We start from the raw sequence: 25,288 nt of genomic DNA, 5'->3' as shown, positions 1-25,288 counted from the left end.
GCCCGCCTCCCGGAGCCCGCCCCGCTTGCCCTTTCTCGCGGCCGGGCTGCTCTGTCTTGTCGGTCACCCTCCTCCTCCGACCCGCCTTCCTGACTCTCTTTCCCTCCTTCCCTCAGAGGATGTCCTCCTTCCAGCTCAACCTCAACCCGCTCAAGGAGCCGCTCGGCTTCATCAAGGTCCTCGAGTGGGTGAGTGCAGCCCGCGACCCCCGGGCGGGGAATCGCGCCGCCGCTCCCGCTCCCTCTCCGGTTCCGGCCCGGCCGGCGCCCTCGGCGGGGAGGCTGGGGGCTCCGGGAGCCGGGGCGCGGCTCGCTTCGCGCGGAGGAGCGAAGCCGCCGTCGTCCCCGAGACGGGACCGGACGGGACTGGAAGCGCGGGGAGGGGACAGGAGGCCGCGGCCTGGGCCCGCGCGGGGCGGGGGCGCCGCGGTCGGCGTCGAATCACGAGTCCCTCGGCTGCCTCCGTCCCAGGCGGAGCCGCCCTCCCACACCGAAGCTCCCCTCTGGGTATCCCTCGGGGAGTGGTGGTTCACATTTCTCTTTGGCTTCACTGCTTCCCGCAAGGGAAGAGAAAACTTCCTCTTGCGGTCTAACCGAAACCCGGCGGGCCGGAGTAGCACCCCGGCCGGCGCTGCCTCTGCGCCTCCGGTAGAGCCCGTGCATTTCTGCCCCGTGCGGACTGAAGGCCGCGCTCAGTCGAAAGCTGGTGTGCGTTCCCCAAGCGATCAGACGAGCTCTCGGGTCTTAATTTGCTTTTAAGATTGGCCCCAAGTTAAAAATGGATAAAAATAAACTGTGGGTCAGAGAAGTGGGCGGAGTAGGGGAGAAGGTCTAAGCAAAATTCGTTGTTAGTCCGGTCGACTGAAACACAAGTTAGGAATCGCCATCCAGTTTGTTTTAGGTATTTCCCAGCAACCTCCTGCAGTCAGCTCTTAGTCCTTCCCTGGGAACACTCTCGGTCATTAGCTTCAAAGCAGATTTATTACTTCGACCTTGGTGATGATCAGTCACTTTGGAGGAGTTGGTGAATACACCAGGCACTGCACAGTGCTTTCGGAGTTCGTGGCCTAGGACATATTCCAGTGGTGGTTTTCAGGCCCGTATTAATAGGCAGCTGGCATCTGTCCAGCGTGCAGGCAAGTTGCTTGTCTAGCCAGCAGCATTTACATCCGTAACTCTTCAACCGCGTATGTTAGTGATAAAGTGGTGAAGAGTAAGAATTTAGGATTTTCTGTTTTAAATAACCTGCCGAGGATATTTTTTAAAGTAACACAGAAACTCACATTCTCTAATGGGTGCTCAATCTGATTTCCTTCCTGCACCCAAGGGTTCCTACGTTTCCCCCAAAGTTTTACTTGGTGTTTTCTGAAAGCTGAAATAGTGCTAATTTCACACAAATGTTTACTTTAAAGACACCTAAATGTATATATTTAGGGTTCTGTTAAGCCTAAGCCCAGATTTAAATATAAAGAAGATTCTTATTTGAGTATATAAAAATTTTAAATTGCAGGAGGAAAAACACATTTAACTGGGCTAATCAAATATCAGGTTTAAGAAAAAGTCTTATTATACCTAGTAGTTTAATATCATTGAGGATTATAATTAAATTTATAATTAACTTAAAATTTCACTTAAATAAAGGAAGAGGCAGTTGTTTATGCTTATATTTGTCAATTTTTTTAATGTAGGCTTAATTTTTTTCTTAATATTTTAAAACAGTGATAAGTTTATTAGTGATCATAGGTCTGACATATTTTGAAAAATGTCCTTTTTAAGCTTAAGGAAATACTACTTTCAGTTTGAACAACTTACTATTACACAAGAGAATCTTTTATGAAAAGAGTATTCATTGTTCATGGTGTAGAGAATATTCAACAAATATTTTAGTGTGTATTATATACAGGTGCTGAGCTAAGCACTAGCATTAGACCATGTGAATAAAACATGGTCTTTTCCTCATGACGTAATAAGAAAGACATGAAAACAAATATGAATATGCCATATGGCCAATACTATAATAAAGGTATAGGCAAAGTGTAGTAGGTGAAAGGAAGGAGAAATCGATTGCTTGGAGGTGCTAGAGAGAATTTCATAGGTGAAAGAACACTTGAAGGATGAGTACTTGTTTACTTGGGGAATGGTTGGGGAGTGGCTTTCCAGGCAAAGAGAATCTTACGTTCAGTGGTGTGAAAAGTTGAAGCAGCATAACCCTATTTGCGAATTTAAAAGTAATTGGGGTTGACTGGAACGTACTGGGAGGGAGGGTGTGGTTTGAGATGATTCTGAAAGGTTTCAAAGGGCTTGCAGAATAGTTCGAAGTTTATCCTATGGGCCAGTGGTTCTTAATCCGTTGGGTTAACCTTTGATAATCTGGGCCCTTTCCTTAAGAAAATGCATATGTGCAGGTACAGAATTTTGGGTTGTTTATCATACAGTTTCCATCTAAGCCCAGAATTCCTAAACGTACTGGGAGGGGGGGTGTGGCTTGAGATGATTCTGAAAGGTTTCAAAGGGCTTGCAGAATGGGCCAGTGGTTCTTAATCCGTTGGGTTAACCTTTGATAATCTGGGCCCTTTCCTTAAGAAAATGCATATGTGCAGGTACAGAATTTTGGGTTGTTTATCATACAGTTTCCATCTAAGCCCAGAATTCCTACCGTGTAGGGTGGATTCACTCATTCAAGAGTAAATAAACAAGTGAATAATATAATTAGATTTGCCTTTTAGAAATTTTTGTTTTGTCAGCAGTGTGCGGGATGAATTGAGAGGAAAGGTCATAACTGAAGAAAGGGAAATCTGTTGTTTGAAACATAATGAAGGCCTAAAACTAATTGCAGTGGGACTAGAAAAGAGAGGTTTCAAAATTAGAATATATTTGTAGGGTGGGGCGGTAAGATGACTGCCGTATTTCTGACTCGGATTAGTAGTGGCACATCTGTCTAAGGCAGATCACTAAGGAGAAGCAGCAGATGTTTGGTGGAAGGTCAGTAAGCTTTTGAATGATTGAGTTTGTGGTCTCTTTAGAGCGTATAAGTGGAGGTATCCTGTAGGCAGTTAGATACATGGATCTAGAGTTTAAAAGACAAGTATGGGCTGGAGATTCAGCAGGTATTTGGCAGCAAAGGAAAAAGGTATTGTTAGGAAGATGGAGAGAAATAACATCTTAGCATCACTATTAGAGATATTTCAAGAAAAGAGTACTCAGCAATATTAGGTGCAATAGGTTAAGAAAAATAATTACTAAAATGCATCCCTTGATTTTGGTAATCAGGAGGCTTTAGTAAGAGCAGTTTCGGTAAAATCAGAAACCAGATGGTAGTAGGCTGAATGGATGTATGGTAAGAAAGAGAAGACAGTGAGAGTAGACCACTGTTTGTGAAGATGGGAGAGATTGGGTGGTAACCTGTTTTAAAGATGGGAATGATTGAATGTGTGTGTGCGCTGTAGAGAAGACACTTGTGAATAGAAGGTTTAAAACAGAGGCAGAGAATCATAAGACAAGGTTCTAGAGGAGAAAGGCCCATAGTAGGAATTTTTAAATGTGTTTTGAATGAATTGTTCAAGTTTCATAAGGTGTTGATTGAGATGTATGTGTTACCTCTAAAAATAGTCAATAGATAACATTTACAAACAAATCTAAAATCTAGATAAAGGCTGCTTACTATCCATATAACTACAAGAATAACTCCCCAAATCAGCTTACCTTTAGCAATGTTCTAGAAGATGTTAGACTAAGATATAACCTGATAATATGTAACTTTCAAGGGGTCACAAATATGAAGGCCTCATAGACATGAAGGCAAGTACCCAGTAAATATTTATTGACAATAAAAATACAGTCACCAAAGCAGAAGCATTTCTATTTTGCTTCTAAATTGTAGCCACCATGCTTTTATATATATATATATAAATCTACTTTAATCTACTTCTGGCCCTTAGTTACAGTGCCTGGCAGTGACATTGCCTTAGTTCTGTTTGTGTAATAAGTACTCAGTAAAGGTTGAATTTTTGTTGCACTTATATGGGAATAGCAATACTTCACAGTGCTGTTGAAATGACTGAGTTATAAATATGTGAATGATGATAATGTATTTGAACAGTTCTTAGTAGGTTCTTCAGAACTGAAATGCTGTGTTTCTAGGAAGACGAGATCCAGACAGTGGATACAATTTGAGCCCTATATGACTAACATATCTTCTGGTCCTTCAAGATCACTAAGTTCTCGTTTACATATTTTAAAGTTTAGAAATGGTATAGATTGTAGGCTTTTCATTTGTTTGCGTGTTTTCCTGCTTTTAGCAGCCTGTCAAGGTAATAAAATAAAATTTAGGTGAGATTAGATGCCCCATGTGTAGGAGTTGAACATGGAAGTAAAAGGCAAGGGTTAATGTTATCAAAGGAGCTTTTTCAATTATTTAATATTTTTCTAGTAAATTTTAATTTGGATCTTACTTTGTAGTCAGTTATCACTAGTATTTAGATTAAAGTTTTTCATTAAAATGACTTTATCTCCTTTTAATATTGAACACTGTGTTTTGGACTTTCTTGCTACTTAGGGTGAACACTGGTGAAATTTTAGCTCTAAATAAGTCTAAGTAATTTGCTTCCCTAATGCTACACACACAAAATTGTGGAAGAGATACTGTTTGGGAGTATATAATGGAATTATAGACTAATTAGGTTGAATTTTAGAATTATGAATATTTTTGTGCTGGCCAAGTTTACTCTCAGTGTTAACAGGAGATATTTATTGAGTTCAATATATGCTCTAGGGCTTTACCTGTATTTTCTCATTTAATTTTCTGACAACCTATGAGGGTTGTTATCTCTATATTACATGTTACCATTGTCATCTCCGTGTTACTGAGGCTTAGAGAAATTAAGTAATGTTCTCAGATCCCATGATTGTGATTACTACATCCTGGACTCAAACAGTCTGTTCTTAGTCTTTCCAGTAACTTACCTTTGTGTTTCTGATTGGTCTTTTAATAAATTAATGAAAAGGTTACCCAAAATTTCAGGCTTAAGAAACAAAAACATAAGGTACCTGAAGTAATTTTTTTCTCGTTACATGCATGTTTATAACAGGATCTTAGGAGGATTTAAAAACAAGTAGGGTTTTCTTGATTCATTTATCAAGTTTGAATTTTTTTTCTGATTTTATACTTATAATTAATGAGCAAATTCAAAAGAACATTTAAAAACATTACTTTGGGGTAAATTATTATCCAGGAAAATTAGTGTGAAAACCGATGAGTAAGAAAACCCATAACCGTTTGAGCATTACATATATCAATTTGTTTAAAAAACAAACTTTCAGAAATATGTACTAGTTTATCTAAAATACTCTAAAAGTTTAGTCATCCCAAGTAGATTATAGGATTTTTACAAACAGGGACCATGTTTTATTCTAATTTTGTGGGTATAATATAGCACAGAGGAGCAGCCTAGGAAATACAAATGATATTACAGAGTATAGGGGATGAGGCATACTCAGAATGATGTTTGTTTCATCCATTTGCTTAATACTTAAATTTTTAGGCTATCAGTCTATGGCACAGACTACATTTTAAGAAACTTATCTTTCTCTTAACCTTGCCATTTGTGTTCACTTTTTTCCCCTATTGTAGAAAGGGAAAAAAGAATTTCAAATGGCATTTTGTGCCTACCAGGACTCTATCTATATACATGTAAAACTTGTAATAGACTTACTGACTTACCACTATGCCTTTGCTCTCTGTTTCTTCTACCTGGAATCCTCTCATGGGATATACTAGATGTATTTTTCATAGACTATATATATATATATATATATGTGTGTGTATATATATATATATGTTGTCAGTGGTTTTAGAATGTACATATATACACATACACACTCACTTCACACATACAAATAGCAATATCTTATAAAACATTAAAGGGGAAATTAAGATAACAGAGCAGTGCTTTAATACAGTGGTTCTCAAAACACTTTGGTCTGAGAACCCCTTTATACTCCTAAATATTGAGTGCCTCAAAGAGCTTTTGTTTATGGGGTTGTATTGATTGATACTTACCATGTTAGAAATTTAAGCTGAGACATTTTAAAAATATTTTTTTTAATAACAATAATTAATCACTTGAAAGTTTGATTACATCAATGGCAACAAATGCTGCTGGTTTTCCTTGAAGTGAAAGGCTCATCTTTTTCAAGAAAAAGATCTGACAAATATGCAAGTCTGAATACCTGTATTTTGTTTATTACTTATTTTTTCCAGTAAAAATAGTATTTAACGAAAAAAGTGACTAGTTCAGCAAACAACTCAGTTGTTTAAATGTTTTCCCTGCAGACAACCATTGTTTTTAGGTATGCCGTAAACGGGGGTTTTTTTGTTCGTTTGCCTTGAAGTATAGATGATTTACAGTGTTGTATTAGTTTCTGGTGTACAGCAAAGTGATTCAGTTATACATACATATATATGTATACTTTTTCATATTCGTTTCCATTATGGTTTATTACAGGGTATTATAGATCCCTGTGCTATACAGTAGGACCTTGTTCTTTATCTATTTTATATATAAAAGTGTGTATCTGCTAATCCCAAACTCCTATACCCCACCCCCCTATTTTCCCCTTTGGTAACCATAAGTTTGTTTTCCATGTCTGTGAGTCTTTTTTTATTTTGTGAATAAGTTCATTTGTATCATATTTCAGATTCCACATATAAGTGATATCTTATAATATTTATCTTTCTCTTTTGGACTTCATTTAATATGATCATCTCTAGATCCATCTGTGTTGCTGCAAATTGCATTATTTCATTCTTTTTTATGGCTGAGTAGTATATACCACATCTTCTTTATCCATTCATCTGTTGATGGACATTTAGGTTGATTCCATATCTTGTCTATTGTAAATGGTGCTGCTATGAACATTAGGGTACACGTATCTTTTCAAATTAGTTTTCTCCGATATATGCCCAGGAGTGGATTTGCTAGATCATATGTCAACTCTATTTTTAGTTTTTTAAGGAACGCCCATACTGTTTTCCATAGTGGCTGCACCAGTCTACATTCCCACAACAATGTAGGAGGGTTCCCTTTTCTCCACGCCCTCCCCAGCATTTATTATTTGTAGACTTTTTGATGACTGCTGTTCTGCCTGGTGTGAGGTGATACGTCATTGTCCTTTTGATTTGAGGTTCCCTGATAATTAGCGTGAGCATCTTGTCATGTGCCTATCAGCCATCTGTTTGTCTTCTTTGGAGAAGTGTCTATTTAGGTCTTCTGCCCTTTTTTTTTCTTTTTTTGCGGTACGCGGGCCTCTCACTGTGGTGGCCTCTCCCGCTGCGGAGCACAGGCTCCGGACGCGCAGGCTCAGCGGCCATGGCTCACGGGCCCAGCTGCTCCGCGGCATGTGGGATCTTCCCGGACCGGGGCACGAACCCGTGTCCCCTGCATTGGCAGGCGGACTCTCAACCACAGCGCCACCAGGGAAGCCCTCTGCCCATTTTTTGATTGGGTTGTTTGTTGTTTGTTGTTTTGTTGTATGAGCTGTTTGTATATTTTGGAAATTAAGCCCTTGTCGGTTGCATCGTTTGCAAATATTTTCTCCCAGGCTTTAGATTGTCTTTTCAGTAATAAAAGTATATGCACATACTACTTCATCACACAGAATATTAAGAAGACTCAAGTGTCAGAATTTAATAAAAGTGACAATTTTTCTGCTTCATCAAAGACATTCTTAAGTAAAACTGGCTTTTTTTCTTTAACTGCAAATGCATGGAGTGAAATAACAGTTTGATGCTTTTGCTGATTCTTACTAAAGCCCAGCAGTTTTACCCACCAATGCTTTTGCGCAAATCAGCACAAATGTCAACGTAGTGTAAAAAGCAAATAAAGTTGTAATAATATTGTAAAAATATTTTTGACCTCATGGACTCCTTGAAAGAGTCTTGGGTATTCCCTGGAGTCCACAGACCACACACATTGAAAATTGCTTTTCTAATACAGGATAAACATCATTGGGAACCAGCAATGGAATGGAAATATGGGTGGGAGAAGGACTGTTCCTGGATCTGGGAAATAAATCTGAGAAAAAGCTTCAACCTATTGTTTGGCTTTAAACTTCCATGGAGTGGAGTACTTAAAGAAGAAGAGAGAGAGAGAAATAGCCCCCTAACAAAGACCTGAATCAACCTACCTGCTTAAGGTCTGGATTTGTGTTAACTGCAATATTCTCCTATGTTGGTAGTTTGCGGTCCCATCATAGGATAAGGTATTTGTGGAGTAGGACAGGGGTCCCCAACCCCAGCAGGAGGTGAGCGGTGGGCGGGCGAGCGAAGCTTCATCTTCCACTCCCCGTCGCTTGCACTGCCACCTGAACCATCATCCCACCCCCACACACACCCCACCCCCGTCCGGGGAAAAATTGTCTGCCACAAAACCGATCCCTGGTGCCAAAAAGGTTGGGGACCACTGGAGTAGGGGATTAAGAAGGCCCGGTAGAAATGACCAAAAAACTACTGGGCAGGGAGATGACTTATAAAACCACTAGACCAGGATGGGGAAGGGGGAAATAACATACTCTCAAGTTGAGCTTACATCAAATATCCTAAAATACATGAAGAAAACTAATGTTTGCTTAAAAGCTCAAATTATATCAGTGGCAACAAATACTATCAGTTTTCCGTGAAGTGACAGACTCGCTTCAAGACAGCCATCCAGATCAACAATCGGAATATTGATTCGCTCCAAAAGACATAAAAATAATAGAACTGTCTGAAATGATTTTAAAATAAGTATATTTAGGTTCCTCAGAGATTTCTGGTTCCATACTCAGGTTAACAATTGTTTAAGAATAAAGGTGACATAAAGATGTTTTCAACAGTAATAATTGAGCTAGCAAAAATCTTCTGGCTATTTATTTCAGCAGGAACTCAAGTTTACTTCTCATGATCCAAATTCTTAAGGGTTTTGGAACTGTACGAGAAGGCTATTTAGAACTTTCTATGATTGTACTTTCCAAGCAGAGGGACATAATAGAAGAGTGAAATTGAAGAACTTTGAAACTGACTTCACTGCTCAGTGCACAGTGGGAATAAACTGAAATATTAACATCAATAACAAAATGTTTTTTAAAATGAATATCTTTGGTAAATGCTTCAGACTTTGATTTAGAAAAATCAATACCTTGGCTCTAGGCATTCTAATCTGACTGATTGTAAAGGCAAACATGCTATGATAGTTCATTTAAGTACTGAATGATCATTTGATTTAGTAAAACAGCATGCATTTGATTTGGCACATAAACCCTCATATACAATATACTTTTCGATCTATTAGTATTTCTGAAGATTTCAATTATATCATTTTCCTGAACAGATTAATCATGAAATTAAATAGCAGTGAGGACCCTGCAACTAGAAACATGTGAAAGATACCCATAAATTAGATGAGTACCAGTGTTCTCCAGTAGAACCCTCTGTGAGCTGAGCAGGGTCTGAGAATAGAACTAGGACTGGGACTCTGGCTGACTCTGCCACTGTAAGATTTTATACGCAAAGCCGTAGTATGCATCTATAACTTAGATGCATGTTTTACTATGTCATTATCTTAAGGCATATTATTTATATACACTCAGGGTAAATTTCATTCATATTTCAAATTTTTAAAAATCCTTATTTCAGATATTTGTCTAATAATTTCTTTCTTTTTTTTTTTTGCCAACTTCTGATCTGATGAAGTAGAATCTGTTTCTGTAATGTGGCTCATGAATGCAGCTCATATAGAGTATTAATGCTTCTATATTCTCTTTTGGACATGAGGTTTTGTATTATCACTCAGTAGTTTCTGTGAAGACATTTTTAAGCCACCAGTCCATTTTGTGAAGGTTAGTTTGGTTAAAAGTACATAATTTATTCCATAAAGACCCTTAGCCAGGCACACTCACATTATTACATGAACTCTAAAAGTGGAAGAATAGGTGAAGGTATCACTGTCTGTCCTTCCCTGTTATGGGACTTCCTTACCTTCAGGATACCCAACATCAGGATACCGACATCCCAGATGTCGGATGCCCCGACATCTGACTCTCTGACATACAGACCCAGCATGGGTTTCAGCAGTATATTAATTTTAATAAAGCTTTATTTCCTTGTTTAAGTCTAAAAGTAGATATAAATAGGCATATTTTCTTCTTGTACACCAGTTAGATGAGTACTCCAGTCTATTTTAGAGAGTAGTATTCTAGAGGACCAGATATTAGGTATAGAATATAGATATTCTAGGTATCTAAATTAGTGAGGCATCTGTCGTGTCACTAATGTGGGTCCAGTGGGCAGAGAGATAAGTAAAACTTGAGGCTGTCATAATGAATATGGAACCTTTTGACCTGAATAGAAGCTTGCTGTCATCCTGTCCCTGGATTCTTACTAGTTACTGTACAGGTGGAATTTCATATCAGCAGTTTCAGTCATTCTTTATGGGATAGAGAGAGAAGGGGGAATTAGTTTCATAAGTGGCAAGGAAATGTAAATCAGCATATTAGAACACCTCATTTTAGACTAGAAGTACAAACTGAAGTGCTGATAGGAACCCCTCATAAAGTAGATGAATGAAACAAGTGTTTGGGAGAAAAAGGAATAGTGAAAGTTCATTGATTACTGGTAACTAACACGCATCCTGAGGGTTGTAGAGACAATAGAGAGTGACAGCAGTCTGGAAAGCACATACCCTGTCTTAGGCGTCATCTGTCACTCATTTCCATGTGATTGTTGCTTTATGGGGATATAGGTCTGATACTGGCATATCTTTATCCACACCCACACAGGAAATCCAAATTTTTATGTGCAGCATGCTGATATGAAAATATTGACAACAAATTCACATTTTTCATGAATACTGGGAAAACCACAAATCTATCTTCTGGCCAGGTTTCACCCATGGGCTGCCAGTATATAACTTCTCATTGAAATCAGAGTACTAGTGCAATATAGGGAGAGGTGAGATGGTTGGATGGTTTACCCTCAGATTGTTTGTACTTCATTTAGTAAAAAGTGTGTACCTTATCCCTTTTTTCCCATAAGATAAAGACCAAAATGGCAAACATGACATTTATTTATCCTCATAACAAAGAGACAAGCTTGAAATAATGAGTATGTAAGACTTGAAATATGGTTTTATTTGTACATTATTGGAAATTGATTTTTTTTCCCTTTAATTAAGCAGTTATTTAGTGAGCATTTGGTGTATGTCAGGCCTGCTAGGTAGGCACTGAAAATCCTGAATAAAAGCAAATGCAAAGACATGACAGTCTGCCAAGGGAGAGATAAAGGCAGTAGTCTTAAAAGCAATAAGCTGTGGTACAGTATGCCATTTGTATACTAATTTTTGTATTAAATGGGAAACTAGTTTTTATCATTTTTGCTTTTGGGTTTTTGTTTTGTTTTTTTAATAAGGCAAGATACACAAGAAAAGTGCCTATAATAGAGGTAGTGAACTCAAGTCTATCTGTTCAGTCCAGGAGACAGAATAGTACCACCACAAGAAACTGGGCAGGGCCTTAAAGGATGAGCTTGTTGGAGAACCAGGGTGGGGGCAGAGGTGGGGAATCCCGGCAGAATAAACACACATATCCAAGACATAAATACTTGGTGTGTTTCAGGAACAGTAAGTACAGTATATGGTGCAGTGTGACAGAGTTGTACAGGACCTGGCAGGGAGTATAGCATATAAATCTAGAAGGATAAAGTTGAGGCTACCTCAGCCCTGCCTCTTATGCCAAATTAAGAAGTTTGGGCCTAAAAAGAATTTTTTTTTCCCCTTAAATTTAGATCTGGAAAGCCATTGAGGAAATCTCTTCAAACAGGGGGGTGACATGACCAGATTTTTATTTCATATCAGTGTGACATCACTCTAAACAGCTCTGTCCGATAGAAACACAGTGCAAACTACAAATGCCAGCCATACAGTAACTTTAAGCATCCTACTAGCCACACTGAAAGAGTGAAAAGAAACAGGCGAAATTAATTTTAATAATACATTTTACTTAACCCAATATATCCAAAATATTATTGTTCCAACAAGTAATATAAACAATTATTGATGAGATATTTTACATTCTTTTTTCATACTAAATCTTCATAAACCATGATATATTTTACACTTACAGCCATCTCATTTCAGACTAGCCATTTTTAAACTGCTCAGTAGCCACATGTGGCTTACGGCCCCTTACTGGACACTGCAGCTCTAAAGCCCGCAGTAAAAGATGAATGGTGTTGGGAATGAGCTTAAAAGTGAAAGGAGGAGCCTGCTGGGTTAGTTGCAGGGAAACATGGTGAGGGCCTGAGCAAAGGCAGTGGCAGGAGTGATGCAGACAAGTAAGCAGAGCTTTTAGAAGAATGGCATTATACCCTGTGTAATCTTTTTTTTTTTTTAATTCTTTTTCTTTTAATAGAAATTTATTTATTTTTGGCTGCGTTGGATCTTCGTTGCTGTGCGCGGGCTTTCTCTAGTTGCAGCGAGGAGGGGCTACTCTTTCGTTGCGGTGCGCAGGCTTCTCATTGCTTGGCTTCTCTTGTTGCAGAGCTCGGGCTCTAGGCACGCGGGCTTCAGTAGTTGTGGCACGCGGGCTCAGTAGTTGTGGCTCGTGAGCTCTAGAGTGCAGGCTCAGTAGTTGTGGTGCACGGGCTTAGTTGCTCCGCGGCATGTGGGATCTCCCCGGACCAGGGCTCGAACCCTTGTCCCCTGCATTGGCAGGCAGATTCTTAACCACTGCGCCACCAGGGAATACCCCCTGTGTAGTCTTAGGCAACTTTTTTTCTTTCCCACTCAGCGTTAGGTTTCTACAGTTCATCCTTGTTGAAGTAGGTAGCTGTAGTTTGTACATTTTCATTGCTATGTAACTTCCCATTGTAAGTACTGTATATCAATATATTTTATCTACTTTCCTGTTGCTTCCCCTCCCCATATTTTGATATTATAAACAATGTTACTGTGAACATTCTTGTGCACATCATGTAGTATGCATGAGCAAGAGTCTCTCTTAGGTCTGTGTACATAGATACTAATCGTTTGTGACATTATTGCAAATACTTTCTCCTAGTTTATAGCTTGTTTTACATTCAGAAGCTGACTTTTGATTTTAAAAAAAACCTATTTTTCTGTAGTTGAATTTAACAATCTCTATGGTTAGCTTTTTTTTTTTTTCTTAAGAAATTCTTCCCTTCTCTGTGATCACAAGTTTTCTTTTATATTGTCTTCATAATTTTTGGACTCACTTTTTACCTTTAAGACTTTAGCCCATCTGGACCGTCCTTCCTTGTGTTAGTTATCGATTTCAAGTAACAAATTACCCCAAGCTTAACACTTAAAACTATAGACAGTTTATTATCTCACAGTTTCTGTGGGTCAGGAATCTGGGAGTGGCTTAGCTGAGTTGTTGCAGCTCAGGGTCTCTCAGGAGGTTGGCTTGGGTTGCAGTCATCTCAGGCCCCCCTCTAGTTCACTAATATGACTGTTGGCAAGCCTCAGACAGTATACTTTCAAGGTCCTTCACATGGTTGATGGAGGTCCTCTGTTCCTTACCACTTGAGTCTATAAGTTGCCTGAGTATCCTCCCTACGTGGCAGCTGGCTTCCCCCAGAGCAGGTGATTCAAGGGAGTGAGAAATGAAGACAGAAGCTGTAGTCTCTATTACCTTACCTCAGAAAGGACATCCCAGTCCTTCTACCATATTCTGTTCACTAGAAGCAAGTCACTGTGTCCTATCCACATTTAAGGGGGGAAAAATTAATCTCTACCTCTTGAGGGGAGGAGTATCAAGGAGTTCGTGGTGACATCTTTAAAACCACCATTCTCTTTTCCTTAGTGCCCTACAATGCCAGCTCTGTTAGATATAATTTGTCTATACACACAAATCTATTTCTGGCCTCTTTATTCCATTCATTCAATTTTTGTGTCCTGTTTCTTTTTTCTAATTCTAAACGTGGGTATATACCCAAGACTCATTTCCTGGCCTTCTGTTTTCCCTCTGTGTATTCATGCACATTTATGCTCAGAGGGTATCTATTCTTCTTTCTTTATTTTTTAACTCTTTTAACTGAAGATTCCAAACTATGTGCGGACATTATACCAAACTCTTCACATCTATAACCAGATTCCTTTTCATATATCTCTTCTTCATGGAAAAAAAAATTTGTGGATGGTTATGATCCTGATTATGGCCTGATTCAAGGTCCTGGATTAATCCATGAGAGGCATTATATCAGTGTTCAACAGTATAGGCTTTGATACCAGGCCTGTACTGAATTTTGTCTATTTGCTGGATGTCTGTGACCTTGAGCAAAACAAAGTTCCTGCCCTCTTTGAGTTTACATCCTAGAGAAAAGTGGGCAAACAAATAATGAAGTACTGTCAGGCACTGGTAATTACAATGGAGGAAAAATAGAGCAGTACAAATAAAGAGACTAGATAGTGTGGGATGGGAGGGGCACTGTTATTTAACACAGTGAGGTTAGGGAAAGGCCTGGCCTCTCTGATAAGGTCACATTGGAACAGGGATCTGTGAAGTAGGAAGTTAGCCATGTATTCCAGGCAGAGGGAATCGTTCAGTGCAAAGGTTCTGAAGGAGTTTATCCCATGTCTTTAAGGAATAGCAGGGAGACCATTTGTGTAAAGAGATTTGGCAAGGGAAGAAGTAGCAACGTGAGATGAGAAATGTTAAAGGAGGAAAGGATCTTGTAGACCATTATATGAACATTGATTTTATTTGGAGAGAACTCAGAAGCCATTGGAGAGTTTTGAGCAGACAATAAAGTTTTCTGCCTTATATTTTTAAAAGATGACGCTGGCTGATGTGTTGACAGTGGACTGAAACAGGGTCAGGGACAGAAGTAGGGAGCATCAGTTTCAAAGGCTGTTACCATATAATTCAGGCAAGAGGTAATAGTGATTTTGATCAGGATGTTGTGATGGTGGTGGTAAAAATTGATCAAATTCCAAATATATTTTATAAATAGAGCCATCAGCATTTGCTGAAGGATTGAGCTCTTGGTCACTACACTGTATCTGGGTTTTTTGTTTGTTTTGTTTTGTAGAAAATTCGTAAGATACAAATAGAAAAAGGAATTATCTTTTGTCTTCTGTTCAGAGGTGACCACTTAAAATTTTGATGCATAGACTTTTTAGTTTTTGTTGTGTGTGTATGCATAGATGTAGACTCATGCAACAACGCATTGCTTAAACAAACTTTATATGTATTGAACCATTTTCTTTATCATTAGATATTTCCCAACATTTTAATGACTGCATAATGTTCCCTTGTGGAAATGAATTATAGTATATTTGATTCCCTGTCAATATTTAGGATGCTTTCAGTTTTTTTCCTGTTTGAATAGCATTTGAGAAAGCACCATTACATTTCTTTAAGCATATTTATCATCAGGAAAACAAATTTCCAACTCCTTTTTGAGACCTTGAAATACCCACAATTGAGGCCTTATAAGCTCATGAAATAAGATCTCTTCTTTGCTTGTAGTTTCTTGGCTTTATAGTTACCCTTAGGTTCCAAATTAAATACCTTCAATTTACCCCCTTTTGATTTTGATACTAATAAATAAGACTTCCTCTGAATTTCATACTGATATTTAGTGGGTACACTGTAATTTGAGCAAATGTATTTTTTTAACTTCTTTATTCGAGTATAATTGCTTTACAATGGTGTGTTAAAATGTATTGTTATATGGGCTGTTATACCAGTTTCTATATTACACTCAGGGGAAAATAAAATCATATTTGTTGAGAGTTGCAAATAAATTTTTAAATAATTTTCACAATCTTAATTTGTAAATAAGAATTCTAAGAATATTAGTGAGCCAATTTTTAATAATCATTATATTTAAAATTTTAATGACCTATGTTTGGGTACAGTAATGCTTCTTTTCTTTTTTGGTCTCACTTTGTGTAGATTGCTTCTATCTTTGCTTTTGCCACCTGTGGAGGTTTTAAGGGCAAAACAGAAATTCAAGTGGCTTGTCATACTAACCCTGACAATAAAACGATTACAGCTACTTTTGGTTATCCATTCAGGTGAGTTATTTGTTTGTTTTTATGGTTTAACAACTCTTTTTGACTCATTAAAATTTCCAACAACTTACTGATCTTGGGGGGTAGAAATTTTTTAATTGCATGTTCATTTGTAAGTAGTGATCATTGCTGTTGAAAGTGTGGTGCGTGGGACCAGTACCTGTTTGCAGACTATTTTCCTGGACTGTGATGAAATAAATACGGAAAATGACAGTAAGCATTTAGAAACTTTCATATGATGTTTCCTTGACACTTTTATTCTATCATCCCACAGTGGACTGGAAATTTCAAAACAAAACAAGCCTGCTCTGTCACCTTAGTTTGAGAGGCCATGTTGTGGAAGCAAACACAACTTATGAAAAATCCAAATTTCTCATGTATTTGCAATTACTAAATAATAATGTGCATTATATAGCTTTAAGACATGTATTTATATAAAGTGAAGAGCTCCTTGTGTTTCTTTCACTAGCATAAAACTTTATTTTCTGAATATTTATTTTATGACTATTTTGTTTGTAAGTTCCATTTGACTTCAGTATTCATTAAAAGGGTTATCGGGTGTGTCCTGTGTTTACGTCAGGGTGTGAATCTTCTTCCACTTACTAACTACTTACTTGACCTCTCCAGGACTCAATTTTTCTGTTCAATAAATTTAAATCTTCTAAGGTTGCTTTGATGATTAAATAAAATCTTACATTAAAGATATGTCAGATAGCAAGTGCTTGGTAATCAGTCATTTCCTCTCCATCTCTCAATCCTTCTCTTATAAAATTCCAGTACAAGGAACAGTTACAGCCTCTTTGGTGATAAGTGCTTTTGTGATTTATGGATAGGGAAGAGTAAAGACTTTGTGGAGTTAGCAGCTAATTAATGCAGAGTTAAAATGTGAATCATTACAACTGATTCTCCTGGTGCTAGTCACACAGACTCTCCCTCCTAGAATGGAATATCATGTCTCAAATTGTAAACCATTTTGTAACAGCGCTTAGTCTGCTAAGTTTTTATTACAGGAAGATAGTATCTGGGTGTGAAAGTGTTTAATTCAATCTATATTCAGTCTATCATAAACCAGTTATGAGGTATAATTTATGATTTATGTACATTTCTTATGAAAATTTTAATTTACTTAAATATTTGAATTTTTCATTTTTTTAAAAGGAAAATGTTTTAATATATTTGGGGAGTATTTTTTTGAAATGTTATTTCAATATTCTGCCTTTCTAATACTTCTGTATTAGAAATACAGAAGATGTATTTCTGTCTCTGTTGGAAGAGTCCAAGTAATTCATAAATTTATTTGAGACTTTTTTTTTTAATAGGTTGAATGAAGCATCATTTCAGCCACCTCAAGGTGTAAATGTGTGTGGTGTAGATTGGGAAAGTCATGTCCTTATTGGAGATTACTCTTCTTCTGCACAATTCTATGTTACTTTTGCAGTCTTTGTCTTCCTGTACTGCATTGCTGCTCTTCTGCTCTATGTTGGTTACACGAACCTGTATCGTGATAGTCGAAAACTTCCCATGGTTGTAAGTAATCACTTTCTTTTTATAAAAAAATAATTTATGTAAGATATAAGTATACATTATATTTGAATTTAAATATGGATTTTCTTACACTGGAAAAAAAAGTTCTTGGCATAAACCAGTTTCATTGTGTTTTGACCTGTGTTTGCCAAGAGGTTGAGCTTGCTCTCCTTGTCATGTTTAACCCAATTCTTGTAGCCTGTTTGCAGCACTTTATCTGTACTCTGTAGAGTACAGAGGTTTTTTTGTTTGTTTCTAACTCTGTTTTAACCTGGAAAGAACTCAAATATGTGATAGAGCATATTAGGTTGCAAGTAGCAGAGAAATTAAGTAGAAATTAATGCCTTTGATTCAAAGACTTGCTGACCATGCTAGTAGTCCCATAACTGTGTTCCTATTTCTTATCTTTTTTCTCTTTTCTCAAAGAGACCCCCTTTATGCCTTAATTCAACTTAATAGTCTATATCAGAAATCCACAAACTATGGCACACAAGTTAAATCTGACTCATTGATTTTGGTTCTTTTTTCAAATAAAGGTTTTTTGGAACAGAGCTATACCCAAGTAATTTACAGATAGTCTATGACTGCTTTCATGCTGTAGTGTCAGAGTTAAGTCATTGTGACAGGGATCAAAAATATTTACTGTCTGGCCCTTTTCAGGAAAAGTTTGCTGACTTCTGGTCTGTATTCTTAAATTCTTTAATTTACAATCTGACCCAGGTAATTCTGTAAGAATTATAGAATTTGGCATTAGTGGCATTCATGAGCTAATTTTGAATCTTTAAAATGGCAACAAAGGATTTGGATTTGAAGTCCTGATACCTTTTTTGGCTTCAGGGTCTACTGAGCTAGATATAAAAATAATCTCTGAGACTTAGTTAGTAAAATTGCCCTGGATTATTGGTGGCAAATCCACAGATAAGCTGCGGTTTTAAACTGGACCTTCACTACCAAAGAATAACTACAACGTCAGTATTGGTGTTACTGACTTGAAGGGACAACAGAGGTGTTTTACTGGTCATTTATATCCTGAGAAAACACTGACCATTGACATCTGCTTATTATTTGTGAAGTTACTTTAAAGGGTAGGCCAAATTATTAAATAACAGGTTTTATTTATTTACTTATTTTTAATTTTTGCTGCCTGGATCATAAGAATGCAGATGGTAAGTAAGGAATAAAACAATATTTTACCCTTCATATTTATTCCGTTTCATATATCTGAGAAGAAATTCTCAAACCTGACATTTTCATAAAATATTTCTTGGTTGTTAGGTGCCTTTCAAAAAGATAGACATCACCTTTTTGTAAAAAAATTTATTTTATTTTGTTTATTTTTGGCTGCATTGGGTCTTTGTTGCTGTGTGCGGGCTTTTTCTAGTTGCGAGCGGGGGCTACTCTTCGTTGCGGGGCGCGGGCTTCTCTTCGTTGCGGGGCGCGGGCTTCTCGTTGCGGTGGCTTCTCTTGTTGTGGAGCACGGGCTCTAGGTGCGCGGTCTTCGGTAGTTGTGGCTCACGGGCTTAGTTGCTCTGCGGCATGTGGGATATTCCTGGATCAGGGCTCGAACCCATGACCCCTACATTGGCAGGCCGATTCTCAACCACTGCCCCACCAGGGAAGCCCCGAAATCAACTTTTTTAATTTGCAGTGCCAAATCAACAGAAATTATGTATCAGTAATCTATAACTTCTGTGAACTTTATAAGCCTTATTTTAAAAAAACTATGGTGATCATATAGTTATTATATTTTGTTAAAATTCTTTATAATTCAAATTCCAAATGAAGAAATTTCTTGCCAGTTTGTCATTATCCCAACAAATTTAAGTTAAATCTAGCAATGAGCCTTTTATTTCTTGTATTTTGTTTAGTAAGCTTTAAAAATATGACACTTAAAAAAAATAAATTTATTTATTTATTTATTTATTTATTTATTTTGACTGCCTTGGGTCTTTGTTGCTGCACGTGGGCTTTCTTTAGTTGTGGCGAGCGGGGGCTACTCTTTGTTGTGGTGCGCAGGCTTCTCATTGCAGTGGCTTCTCGTTGCGGAGCATGGGCTGTAGGCGTGCGGGCTTCAGTAGTCGTGGCATGCAGGCTCAGTAGTTGTGGCACGCGGAATCTAGAGCACAGGTTCAGTAGTTGTGGCGCATGGGCTTCATTGCTCCGCGGCTTGTGGGATCTTCCCGGACTGGGGCATGAACCCGTGTCCCCTGCATTGGCAGGCGCACTCTCAACCACTGAGCCACCAGGGAAGCCCAAAATATGACACTTTTTTTTTTTTAAATAAATTTATTTATTTATTTATTGTCTGTGTTGGGTCTTCGTTTCTGTGCGAGGGCTTTCTCCAGTTGCGGCGAGCAGGGTCCACTCTTCATCGCGGTGCGCAGGCCTCTCACTGTCGCGGCCTCTCCTGTTGCGGAGCACAGGCTCCAGATGTGCAGGCTCAGCAATTGTGGCTCACGGGCTTAGTTGCTCCGCGGCATGTGGGATCTTCCCAGACCAGGGCTCGAACCCGTGTTCCCTGCATTGGCAGGCAGATTCTTAACCACTTTGCCACCAGGGAAGCCTTGTTTTTCATTTTTGTATTAGAACTTAAGGTTTGGGTATTTCAAAGAAATAATCGTTTGTTGAGCATCCACTTAGAAAATGAACAGTACTTTATATTATCATGTAGAACCCGTGTCCCCTGCATTGGCAGGCAGATTCTTAACCACTTTGCCACCAGGGAAGCCCAATATGACACTTTAAAGCAGCATTCAGGTCTATTTTTGTAGAGGGTTTTTCTGTCTAATAAAACTATAAAACTGATCTAGTTGTATCATTCAGAACGTCAAAAGTAATTTTCCACCTCAGAGTAATCAATTAGTGGTCATATAGAGGAATAATCCAGAATTAGTTCCGTAAGTGTTTTTTTTGTTGGTATAATGTATGGTGGATACTTCTTAACTTGTAAAAGTCCAGCCTCTAAATTAAATTTTGGATTCTACTTTTAATTTAACTGTATAAATGTAAAAAAATTTTTTGTGTGATACCTAAATTTTTAACTACAGCCAAATACGACATGGATTTTTTTTTTTAAGTACTATTAATGAGGGTATGCTCTTTTATCAATGTTCTCAATTCTCTGCTAAGGTATTTCTAGGAGAATTTCAACTGTGACATTTTAAAATCAACTTTAGTTTTTAAGTAAATGTAGCACTTTTTTGTGGTAAGTAGGAGGAGCTTAAGGGTTCTAGGCCATGTGGAGGATCAGAAATACCATAAAATGAAACTAAACAAAGATAGGGTATCCCAAATCATAAAGATCGGTTATGAATCATATCTTAACTTATTGGTAGTACTAGCGCTGTCACAGGCAGGTTGTGCGTTGCATAGCTCCAGAGCTAACTAAGTCCGAGTCACACACACTGTCTTCAGGGCCCACATTTCTCCCACCTCCCCTCACCCTAAGATTACTTCGTACGTCATTTTCAGAAAAGTGCCTGCTTTTGAAATATAAGAACGTCATGCCTTAAGCCATCAACGACGTGGACTTAAAGAGCATAATCAAAAAAAACAGTGTATTTTTAATTAGGAATTTGGAAGGAAGAATCCTAAAAATTAAGAGGATTTGACATCTGTTGGTCAAAACTATGAACTTTAGCCCAGAGAGAACTTGTTTAACATGTGGTAACCTCATACTAATTATCAGTTCTTCAAAAGGCATTGTATTTCTAGCAAGTGCTTAGAAAATGTTTACCTACAGCACAAAGTACAGCAGAGTACAGCAGCAAGAAGGGGAGTACTCCCACAGTGCAAAATATTTAAGCGATAATGTTTCTATTCTTTTCTCTTTGATATACATTTTTTAAGAGGGCCAGTAGCAGTGGGGAGCTCAAATGCAAAATGCAAATACATTGTACCACCATGCTTGTAAAATTAGTCATTGCTTTGGTTCTCTAATTACAAGATGTTTATTCAGTGCCATCTTGACCCGGTGGGCAAGCTATATATATCACAGTTTCTATATCTCATACATGACCACTGGTATTTATCCGACATAAATGACTAAAAGTTCGTTGGCAAAAGTAATTTTAAACTAACCAGATTTATTTAAAAAACAAAACAATTCTGTGATAAGCTCCAAAACCCATTTCTGAGCTTGGAGAGATTTTTGCTGCAGATATGTAAGAATTCATAGTCTTGAGCATATCTGAATGCTTAGAATACATAACATTAAAAGATACAAATTTTATATTGTTCCCACTTTGGTTGTTAATTTAAAGGAAGACCAAATGAGGTGGAACTTATACTTTACACTATCCAAATACATACTTTAAAAAAGTGTTACTTAGATCTTTGTAGCCAGTACTAGTTGACAGAATTCTAGTTCCCCAGCAGAATAGATTAAGGAAAATAAATTTTTTTCTTTCTTTATCTTATTAGTTCAGTAAAAGATTATCCAAAATATTAAAAACTTCGGTCCTATTGTTGGAATGTAATAAGTGGCAAAGACTTTCTTAGAAAACTGGTAGTGACAGTGTGTCTTGAGAGAGTTTTTTTTCTTGTCCCTTTCTTAATGCGTATTCTTAAAATTTTGTGGTCATTAATTTAAAAAGAGACAAGTCATCCAGGATGTGTGCTTTTCACCATTTCATTATTAGAGGTAGATTTAACTAAAGTTAGAGGTTTGCCAGAACAGTATGAGGAAGCAGGTGAAGGGTAAGGGAATTGAGAGTATATGTAAGAGATTATAATGAAAGACCTCAGAATATAAATTAAAGAGGGAAATGAAGATGAGATTGTAGATCTCAGTGAGGTCAAAGGATTTTTGAGGTTGGGGTGCCAGAGGGAGTAAGCTAGAGAGAGAGAGGTGATATTGGAGAGGGGGTGATTAAAACAGAGATGATGGAGGTATACAGTTATTAGTGATAACAGGATCCAATATATGATTCTGAGAGGGAGAGGCTTAGATAAGTTGTGGTGAGGGCTGTGTAAAACTTTGGTTTCTCCATGTGAAAATCTGACTCCTCAGGAGATAACTAAGTCTTGTTTTCTGTTGTATCTCAGGCACTGGGCTGGCAGTAGTAAACAGTAATGTTTGCTGTGTTGACTGTGACCTTTTTTATGAAGTATGTCATGAGGGCCATTTCTCAGTACCATAGGGTTCATTGTGATCTCAATTCCTTCATCATGAATTTGAAATTTAGTACCTTTAAATTAACTGTTCATTATTAATTCATACTTATTTTTGCTTTAGGACTTTGTTATTACTCTTGTTGCCACTTTTTTGTGGTTGGTGAGCACTTCAGCCTGGGCTAAAGCTCTTACAGATATTAAAACAGCCACCGGTCGCAATATTGTCCAGGAACTTCCGCCTTGTAAACAACCAGAAGTGATATGTCATTTTGGCTCTGTGACTAGTATGGGATCCCTGAATGTATCTGTGGTAAGTATGCAGTGTTTATAAAATATGTTATTTCACTTATTAGAAAAACCTTATTAGTGATTTAAGAAAACAATAGTTTTTAATAAATCTCTGGATGAATGTGTTTTATTTTTACCAGCCTTATCAGAATCCTAGTTATCATATAGTCTTTACCTTTATAACAACAACAAAAAATTTGTAAAGAAAATTATTACTTGTAAACAGGTTTGAACAAGATCATGGTTGAGTCTTGCTTTTCATTAACATTGATTAGGCAAGACTTTGACCCAAAAGGCACTAATAATAGTCACTAACATTTACTAAGACTGTGTGCTAAGGTCATTACACTCATATCTTATTTAAGTTATCCAACAATTCTGAGAGGAATGTGGAAAGTGGTATTACTGTCTTCATTTTACAACTGGGAAAAAATGTAGCTCATACGTTAATTCACCCAAGGTGATGCAACTAGTAAGTTGGCAAAGCCAAGGTTTGAACCAGATCTGACTTTAAAGCAAGCCCCTTCTCTAATCTGATTTGCTCTGGGTATATGAAAAAAAATACTTTTAGAGTTCCTTAAAAAATCCTAAAATTTTGGTCTGTTTAAATTTAAATATTATTTTGTCTGTTATTTTATCCAAATACAGATATATTATTAATATAACAAGGGTATTATTTTTAGGGAGGTCTCATGTCTTTTCAGGAAAATATTTTTCCAGTGGATAAAGTCAGTCCTGCCGTATAAAGCAATTTGACCAAACTTTTGTTTTATAACTTGGTAATCTAAAAGTCTTTTTTTTTTTGCATATATATTGACAGTGATCTGAGATGGACAGTTTCAGAAATGTTGTTTTTATATCCAAATGTACAAAAAGATAGAAAGCAGTTGGCCTTCAGTAATATGATAGTGCTCAAGCTTTTTACCTCACTCTTACCTCATAAGTCACTATTATTCTTGTATTTATAAAAAACTGAAAATAGGGTATCTTCAGTTTGTTCATCTCTGAGACTTTCATCTTGTCAGATTTATACCTAGGAAGGCTAATTTCTTTTAGGTTGACTAATGCAGGATGTGAAGTAAAGTTCTTCTGTGACTCCTTTTCTCTTCTGGCTGCAACTGTGGAAGTAAGGGAGATGGTAGTAGGGGGATAAAGTAGGGAAATAGGAAAAGATGCACAAAGGATGTTTATAACCATTTAGATGGGAGAAAAGTAAAAGCCCTCCCAAAGAAGGAACCATGGATTCCTGTTGTTCCTCTTCACCTGGAAGCACTGAAGTCTAAATATAAAGTAATAAAAGGAAGGTTTTAGTTACTTTTCTCAAATTTAATCCCATCTTGTAATAATGAGCATGCAAAAATAAGATATCTTTTAGTCATGATTTTATATGTTACAAATTTAGAGATTTCATTGGGAATAAGTCATTATGTATCCAAATCTGGCATTGAAATGCAAAGTCTTCCTTTTTTAATTCCACTTTATGTGTAGTTCAAACTTTAAATGAAATAATGATATGCGGCCTGAAGATATTAAATATTTACAGGAAAACAAAGATAGTTATGAAATCTTAATTATATACTAGATTTTCATGTTTTTTTCTCTTTCTTAGATCTTTGGCTTTCTGAATATGATACTTTGGGGAGGAAATGCATGGTTTGTGTACAAGGAGACCAGCTTACACAGTCCCTCAAATACTTCTACTTCCCATAGCCAAGGAGGTATTCCTCCTCCAACTGGAATATAATTGAAGGGAGAAGTACACTGTTTGAAATAGATGTCTATACTATGACCTGTTGCCAACATCTTGAGAAGCATTTTTTGTTTCTAATAAAAGTAATGGCTTTTTCAATAAATTGATGGGTTTAAAATTTTGCTGCTTTTTTACATAAAGCTTGTGCCTTTCCTAGAAATTTAAGATGTAAATGTATTCTCACATGTGAATTTGAAAATTCTGGGGCCTATTATGAGATGATACACATTTTTAAATGAACAGTAATTTCTTCACTAAGTTGTTTGCCTTCCAAAGTGTTTACACCTTAAGCCTTAACATATATCTTCACTCAGAAAAGAGTTATATTGTTATATCACAATAGGAAGAAAATCTCTATTGGAATATACACTACTGTAAGTTTGTACAGATCATATTCCTAAGACCTGTCTTTAAGAAAGTCTTGATTACATAAATCATATTTAGAAAAAAATTTAGTTCACAGTTTATATCTGAACATTTTTTATATGTTACGAAAAATTTTTAATACAAAGGCTGCCTGTATGTTTTATTTCTGTTTTTCT

At 37.2% G+C, this 25,288-nt stretch overlaps 1 protein-coding gene across 1 annotated transcript; it reads left to right on the top strand.

Moving 5' to 3' along the window:
• Positions 1-24,810, top strand: SYPL1 (synaptophysin like 1). Its single transcript, XM_007120066.4, has 5 exons — positions 1-188; positions 15,951-16,072; positions 17,389-17,596; positions 22,830-23,018; positions 24,606-24,810. The coding sequence occupies exons 1-5, from the start codon at positions 120-122 to the stop codon at positions 24,738-24,740; spliced, it is 723 nt and encodes a 240-aa protein (XP_007120128.1). The 5' UTR covers positions 1-119; the 3' UTR covers positions 24,741-24,810.
• The last annotated feature ends 478 nt before the right edge of the window (positions 24,811-25,288 follow it).

Source organism: Physeter macrocephalus, chromosome 5 (assembly GCF_002837175.3).
Source record: "Physeter macrocephalus isolate SW-GA chromosome 5, ASM283717v5, whole genome shotgun sequence".
Taxonomy (NCBI): domain Eukaryota; kingdom Metazoa; phylum Chordata; class Mammalia; order Artiodactyla; family Physeteridae; genus Physeter; species Physeter macrocephalus.
This window is presented reverse-complemented; position numbering and strand designations above follow the sequence as displayed.

Excerpts from the sequence above, each read along its gene's own strand:
- SYPL1 (XM_007120066.4), top strand. The coding sequence starts at position 120 with ATGTCCTCCTTCCAGCTCAACCTCAACCCGCTCAAGGAGCCGCTCGGC. Across the intron at positions 16,073-17,388 it reads ACTTTTGGTTATCCATTCAG|GTTGAATGAAGCATCATTTC; the intron begins GTGAGTTATTTG and ends TTTTTTTAATAG. Across the intron at positions 17,597-22,829 it reads GTCGAAAACTTCCCATGGTT|GACTTTGTTATTACTCTTGT; the intron begins GTAAGTAATCAC and ends TTTTTGCTTTAG.